Raw genomic sequence first — 8,212 nt, forward strand, 5'->3', positions numbered from 1 at the left:
AGCAGAGCTCAAATATCCATATCCACACTCTCCTCCACTACCTCCTCCTCATCTTTAGTGATATATACCCAATTCTGTTCTGCCCTCCCTCCATACCCATGTTCCACATCCTTTCCAGCCACCCCCTGCTCTTTCTGGCTAGCGTTCCTAGTCTCACACCCATACCCCTCTACCTTTACACTTGCCCTGCTCTTGCTGTCTCTGGAATATCTTACCCATATTTTAAAATATCTGAGACATCTACAGCATCTTCATACCTCATTTTGAAATGCAGCAGTCATCATGTTTGCTTAACCAGTCGAAGACCTCTGTTCTAAACTGGAACAAAACAATTTCTTTCATTCCTGGCTCTCACAGAAATTGAATCCTTTTGTTTAAGACTGTCTCTGCACCTGGCCCCTTGCCAGGTCTTGTTTCTGTTTCTAATCATTGTTTCACTCTCTCTCTCTATCCCCCTCTTCTCATATAATGTTGATAATTCACCTAACTTCTTAGTAGTACATTTCCTTGACATTGTGTCTTCATTTGGCTTAGGAACATAGAACTAGAAGTGACCTACTTGGTCCTTGTTTTGGCCAGTGCAATCCCCTGCTATTATGGGCAACCACTTTATATAAATATTTTTTTTAAATGATCAAGCTCTATCATAAAGCTTTTTAGGATTTTGCCCCCACTAATTCAAGATGAAGGATGTTCCAGAACTTCACTGTACTGACAGTTTGAAACATTCTTCTAATTCCCATCTTAAATGCATTAATAGGAAAGTTATTCTCATTTATTCTTGTGCCAACACTGTCCCATATCTTAAATAGCTCTCTTCTCAACCTTGGGTTTTATCCCTTGATGTATATATGGAAAACAATTAGAACTCCTCTCGGCTTCCATATTGTTAGGCTACACAAACCATGCTCTTTTAGTTTCTCATATGACAGGTTCTCCATTCTCCCTGCTATCTTTCGCTACACTTGTTCCCATTTAATTTCATCTCTCTGGAGCATGGGTGACCAGAGTTATATATTATTTCCAATGAGATCCCACCAGGACTTTCTATAACAGTGTTAATACTTACAGTTTCTCCTGCAAATACCTTGCTTGATACATCAAGGAATTACATTTGCCTTTTTCACAGCCCCATAACACTGCTGGCCCACAGTCATGCTGCAGTCAGCTAATACACCCATATATTTCTCCTTCTCTTTTGTTTTTAACTGATAAGATCCCATCTCATACCAGAAATCTGTTTTTAGTCTCAGTGGGCACATCTACACATGCGTTAATGCACCAAAAACAGGTACTAACGAAATGCTCAGTAATTGGTGCTACTGCACAGTAGCACCAGCACACGCCTTTTAAGTGATGCTAATGCATGGTAAACTAGTTCTACTGTGCATTAGCACAATAGCACAGCTTTCTTATTTCATTTTTTTAATTAAAAATTGTGGCAAAACATTCACTTACAATTTGGGGCCATATGTAAATTACCTATAATTTCTATTCCTCTTTTTACTGCATAGCAGCCACAATTTTGCTCTTTAAAAAGTTTTTACTATTGGTTTTGATTTCCTTTACAAGATCTAAATAAGTGTAACTGCAGGTAATACCCACATTATCCCTACACTTCCTGACCTCCAAACCATAGCTCCCTTTGATGGTCATTTTTTTCCATTTTTTGTAGCTTCTCAGCTTACCCCTAATATCCTTCTTCAGCAGCTTAGTATGGGGCCTTTTCTATAACTTCTTCCTCTTCATTACAGATGCAAGTTCCAGGTAGTTTGTGGGTTTTTTAATACTTTTTACACACAGAAATTCCAAGTTTCCTCTATATTCTACCAACTGAGCTTCTAATTTCAACTGATTTCACCTAAAACTTCTCTTAGCTTTATCATTTTATCTTTTAAAAACAAAAAAAACCCCCTTTGGTACAGTCCTATTTTTGTCTGTCCTTCCATTTTAAATTTAATAGAATCAACGTGTGATCACTTGAATCAAGGTCATTTTCTATGATGTCCTCAGTACTTCCTAAAAGCAAGCTTCAGGTAGCATCATCTCTTGTTGGTTCAGTCACTGGATGAAAAAGACTGTCACCTATCACACATATGAATATCTTTGGTTCTTCCCATCTTAATCCCATTCTTGACCTCACTTGCCTCTCCAGCTACTGTCCACCTCCTTGGCTTTTTCATTTCATTTCAGCTCATTGGACACGCTGGTTACAATAACTGCCTGGAATTCATCTCCACTAATTTCATCTTAAATGCCCTCCAATCAAGCTACCACTGTCTGCTGCAGTTCACTGAAACTGTTTCCACCATACAGTCTCTTACAACCCCTTCTTAGCTAAAGCTCAGAACCAGCAAGCCATCTTCATCTTCCTTGATATATCAGCTGTTCTTCTGGAAATCATGCCTTTCCTTGGTTTCCATAATCCTTTCTTCTCCTGCTTCTTTTTCTACCTTCCAAATCTGCCCATGAACCTCTACTCTTTTGTCATGCTTTTCTCTTGGTAGCTGCACCCACAAACTCAAATTCAACTATCACCTCTAAGATGATGACTCACAGATCTACTTCTCTACTCCCGATCCATCTCTTTCCATCAGAACGAAAAATCTTGACCTTTTAATGTCTCCTTGTGGACAGCCATCCACTCCAAATAAGACAACCCTTCTTAATTTCCAATTCCAATACCATCATCATCCATGCTATCATTCAGGCCTGGGGAGTATCTTTGACTCAGTCCTCTTGCTAGATCCTCACATCTAGTACAAAATGTAGATATTGCCAAGATTCCTATTGCCAAAAGATTGTAAGATACATCTTTTCCTATCCATCCATACAGGTGAAGCTTGTGTCCCAATTACTACAATGTCTTTTTATCTGGCTTTGATAAGTACCATCTTTCCCCGCTTGCATCCACTTAGGATGCCACTTCATATCTCATTCTCCTAGTCTATGCTTTCACTGTACCTCTCACCCTGTATCATACCAAAGATAAGCTACTTGTATTTCAATTTCAACACCCTTTGTGCGTATTCCCACCCTGCCTGTCATTTCTCACATTGATTCTGACCTCCAACTGGCTCATGATGCCAGCCTCAATCACCCATGTCTTAAATTTTCAAATGAGCATCTTTGTACTTTTCTCCATTTTCCTCCTCTAAGCTTGGGAAAACTCTCCATAAACATTCACAGAAGGACCACCACTATCCCCCTTCAAGGTCCTCTTCAAAATCTTTCCTTTGCTATGTCCAAAATACTGTTGACAATAGTTACTCAGTTAGGTTCCTGCTGGCTGAGACCACTGTCTATCATGCTGACCAGTAGTCTCATTGTTTCCTTGTGCTCTCCAGACTGTCTGCATCCATCTGTTGTCTCTTTTCTTATGCTTAAATTGTAAGCTCTTTTTGATCAGGACTATATGTTTGTCCAGTGTCTATCTCAGTGGTTTCACGGTACATGACTAGAGCACTAAAGTGCTATCAATAATTAAAAAAGTAAAAGATATCATAATAGCATCTAAGACAAAATCCGATAGCTAAAACTTATAATCTTGGGAAGGTTCACATGGTATCTCTTCATATCCTTGAATGAAGGATATTTTACTATGTATGGTTTATTGCTAAAAAAAAACTAAGGAGTTTGATGCTAATGTACAAGCCTCCTATTTTCAAAAAGGTTTATAATATTTCAATCATTTTGGCAAACCTTTGCTTTTATAAGGCCAAGAAGTCAGCTCTTTCATGACGCTAACTGCGCAGTAGTTTCTGACTAGTTTCTGAGTAGTCAGAAACTACTGTGCAGTAGCATCACGTCACGCTTCCTGAAGTGCTACTGCACAGTAGTCATAAGCTACTGCACAGTGTCTCATGTAGACATGGCCAGAGTGGACTAAATTCATTTATGGACTCACTCTGTTGATGCTTGAATGCTTACAATAAGCAGACATTTGCCCAAAATTTCAAGCTTGTCAACACAGTACTACTAGGCATGTCTACACAAGATGCTGACTGCGCAGTAGCCTGATGCTGCTGCGCAGTAGCTTCGACTGACAAAAAAACGTGATGCATACTAGCATCACAAAAAAGGCATTTGCTGGGACTACTACACAGTAACTCGCATTACTGCCCATTTATTTAGTACTTGTTTAAACAAGTACTAAATCAGCAATTTGTACAAGTACTAAATAAATGTGTAGTAATGCCTGTACAGTAGTGTCTTGTGTAGACGTGTGCACTGTGTGGTAAGTAAAAATCTACCATGTTTGAAATAAGCAGGATTTTTACTCTTCCTTTAATATGATTCGTATGAAATTTTCAGTATGAAATCCATAGAGTTATGTCAGATATAGTATATAAATTTACCTTGATACCTACTATCCTTCATCTGAAAGAATTACAAAGCATTTACACATGTAGCATCACTGAGAGCACCCACTTTGGGGTCACTGGGTCAAATCTTCACTTTTATGAAAACTTATGGATGCTGCACAGGATATTTAAGAACCAAACACAATAAAACAGTGCTTTCAAGTCAAAAGAATGAACTTTTGCTGATGCTGTAAACTACAAGATTAAGGGCTGAGGGGACTCATGAAGGATGTGTGCACTGGGAGTAACCTAGATACTTAACACTTCCTATTTTTTAGGAATATATACAATCAGAAGGAATTACTGTATTTGTTATAAAGAATGCCCAAAGCCATGTATGTCTTACTCCCACTGCCTTCAATTTAACCCTGAATCTGCAACCCAAGCAAGACTTATGTCAACTTTAGAAAGAAAGACAGCACAACACTGGGAAACTCACTGACTACTGGAGGTAACTGATTTTATATAACATTAGGAACTACAAAGCACTGGAAGGTTATAATATCCAGGTAATGAAACACATCAGCTCCTAATTTAGAAGTTCAGAAAAAACCCTTTGATAACTGTAAAAACCAGCTCTGCTTTGCAAGGCAGAATTGCTGATGGAATGCATATTAATAAATAATGCTCTGAATTAAGGCTGTTTATTGACCATGGAAACACACTGAAATCAATAACTAAAACAGGATCAGTTCCCATGCACCAAAAGAGCTTAAAATAATGTAGGTTTCAAAGTTCTTAAGGGGAAAAAGAAAGTTACAATTTTTGGTTATTTTAAAACTGACACGAGAGATTAATGCACATGAAAGATGCCAGTTTGTAAGCCCAAGAGACTATAGTCATCCATTTATACACAAAACAGGTGCAGACTTCTGACACAGTCTCTCTTCCCACAAATATGCTTCAGTTTTGACCTGGTGGGATGAGATATAACAATAAAAGGATAGCTCACTTTCCACACCTTACAGTACTTGGACTCTAGCTAAAACCCAGAAGACATATACCACCTAATGCCAATTGTGATAGAGATCCCTGTAATATGGACAAGAATTTATTAAGAAGAGGACTGAGATCTCCCACCCAGATTTAATGTCAAAGGAGACTGTTTAATAGTCATCACCACTAAAACGTGAAAGGTTTTGAATTTTTTGAATCACATCTATAAGACAGGGTCACTCAGAATGGTTCTGACCTCTGGCAAAACCACCATATGAATGTACTGTTGATCTCCTGCAAATTTCGCAAATATTTTTCCCTTACCCTGCTAAAAACAGGAGGCAGAGATGGGAAATCAGCCACTCATCACGGAAGCAGATTTGAAATAATCTGTTCTGCTTAGGACTCTGTGTACTTCTTGGAAATATGGAAAGAGGAAATACTGAGCATTATCTTTGTGCAGGACAAAGTTTGCTTATCTATCCTGACTCTGTTTTCAGCCTGGCTGCGTATTGCTGTATGCTATGGTACTTTGACAAGAACTCTTTTTTATTTAAATCTCTAAATTATTGACCTTACATGGAGTCAGGTAAGATGTTATCCAAAATGATAAATAAATCAGACCCACCATTTATTTTGTACCTTCCATCCTGAAAAAACGTACACATACAAAAAATTTACGTCAGATCTTCAAGTTGTATAAACTGCCGTAGTTTCATTGACTTCAGTGGATTTATTCTATTTTATTTTATTTGGCCAAATCCTCAGCTGATAGTTCAGAGCCCTCCAGCCACTTACAGAATTAAACCATACATACAGGGCTTGTTTTCTGGCCCCCCTGAAGCACACCTATCTTTGAAGTGAAACAATCCATTCCACCTAGAGGAGATGCAAGAATGGCAGCTGTGGTGGCTACCAGCCCAGCTGCTGCAACTAGCTCCTGCTGCCACCCCTGCTCTGCTACCCAAGACATAGACCCTGGTTGTTATGCCTCTGATACAGAACAGTCTTCAGAATTAGGCTTTGGCTTAAAAATCACAAGTCTTGCAGTAAGTGCCATGAGATCCATGGCCTCAAGTGATCAAAACCCAGTTTTATGCATCTTTCAGAAGACCAAGAGTTGAGCCATAAACCTTGGTCAGACAGTGCAGAGTCCCAAGTTATTTTTTAATGCTAAAACCAGTCTTTGCTTAAAGTTAATAGCATAACTGTTTCTTTGGAATTCAGCTCATTGGGCCAGAGCTCCAAAGTCCACAAGCAATCTTCAAGATGCCACTGTGCCGGTTTTACTCACCCCTAGCCATCTTGCTCCTTTATTGGCAGCCTGTTGAATCTGCACTCTTTTGAGGGTGACATTGTAAACAGCTCCTTCCTCTACCTCTTCACCCCAGTCCTGAATAGAGCTCTGCCATGGAAGGGAAAAAAGAAAGAGAAAAGGATAAAAATGGTATTTTCCCCCCTTCCTCTGCTAACCACAATCTATTCCAGCTGCTATACTGCTTAATGCAGTGCTCAGAGCAGAAGATAGGCTGTACAAAGTAAATATAACAATCAGAGCAATACAAGGCACTTTTCGATGGACACTAACAGTAGGCTGAGATATTCTTGGCAAGCTGTCCTTTCCTGTGGTATCAGGATACCCTGACTTTCCATTCAGTTATTTTTCCGAGACTTGCACATATTTGAAATAGTTTTATAAAGTCTTTTCTCAGAGAAATAGTTTGGTCTTGATTAGTGAACTTTCCCCTCCCCCCTTTTAAAACAATTAATCTCCTTGGTTTTTCATGTATGGAAGGAACTGTACTTTTAAAAACTGTTGAATAACTTTGAAACTTATAAGTATTTAAAGTACAGCCATTCTTTATTTCTCTTGATGTGAGAGAACTAAAGCACTGGTGGGGGGGTATTAATATTCAGCTACAAAACTTTATAGGTTGAAGGCTTAAAGTTATAAATATTTGAAAAGCAAAAGACAAGACTCAAACTTTAATTGAAACATTTACTAAAATGATTCTCCATTTTACATTCCTCCAACTAAGCCCTCCCCCCAATCCCAAATAAATAAAAACAAAAAAACCAAACCATCATAGCTGAGCCAGAAAAGAAATCCTGAATTAATCTAAAAGGATTCAGCTAACTTCCGCTCCCTCTCCCAAATCCTTTCCTCCACTGCCCCACATTAGATACACACACAAAGTCCAATATTTTTGTAGATAAACATTTTCATAGCAGTAACACTCATCAGAGGTAATAAAGCATTATGACGAGAAAGACTTTCAAAGTGGTGCTCAGAAGACAGCAGGAGCACAGAAAAGCTGCACACAAATATGGTTCAGGCTTGCCAGATTCACTCAAAAAGAATACAGCCCAGCTATGGTACAGGGATTCTCCAGCTAGAAAGTCTGTAGAGAAATAAGGAAGCTCTAGTTACCATTTTAACTTTCCAAAACAATTTCATTCTCAGTTTCCTCTTCTCTACATGGACGGAGCATGGTGGATCCTGCTTTGAAGCAACTAGCTTTTACAATCCTCTCACACTTTCCCAGCAGAGTAGACAGCACTCTGCTTCTGTTGCTTAGCTTCTGCAGTCAATTCATGACTACAAAGAGCTGGGAGTGCAGTGCAGAGACGGACAGAGACTCCTCCCCCACCACACACTGTGCTGTGATGTAAGGTTTTCCTGTTTATGCTTATGAACTTAAACTCTCCCTTTCTAAGCTCTATTATATAAAGTTATTGTAAAATAACCCTTCAGTGCCTAGAGACTGTCCATGGTTGCGGTAAGCCTCAGAGTTTATCTTAGTTGCCTGGCAGATATCAGGTGCCAAAATAGAAACGTGGTGGGTTTTTTCCCCCCTTCCTTAACTAAAAGAGACAAAGAGAGAGGAGCGGCAAAGGGGGAGGGTTAGCTA

General features: G+C 39.1%; 1 protein-coding gene across 1 annotated transcript in view; it reads right to left on the reverse strand.

The window, feature by feature from the left end:
• RGL1 (ral guanine nucleotide dissociation stimulator like 1) overlaps positions 1 to 7,887 on the reverse strand; it is an 83,995-nt gene extending 76,108 nt beyond the window's left edge. The window contains exons 1-2 of the mRNA XM_006025389.3: positions 7,732 to 7,887; positions 6,595 to 6,705 (exon numbers count right to left, since the gene is read on the reverse strand). Coding sequence (XP_006025451.2) covers positions 6,595 to 6,705; positions 7,732 to 7,758 — 138 coding nt within the window. The 5' untranslated portion in view covers positions 7,759 to 7,887. The remainder of the gene's footprint in view (positions 1 to 6,594; positions 6,706 to 7,731) is intronic.
• Positions 7,888 to 8,212: the final 325 nt, after the last annotated feature.

Source organism: Alligator sinensis, unplaced genomic scaffold (genome assembly GCF_000455745.1).
Source record: "Alligator sinensis unplaced genomic scaffold, ASM45574v1 scaffold471_2, whole genome shotgun sequence".
Lineage (NCBI taxonomy): Eukaryota > Metazoa > Chordata > Crocodylia > Alligatoridae > Alligator > Alligator sinensis.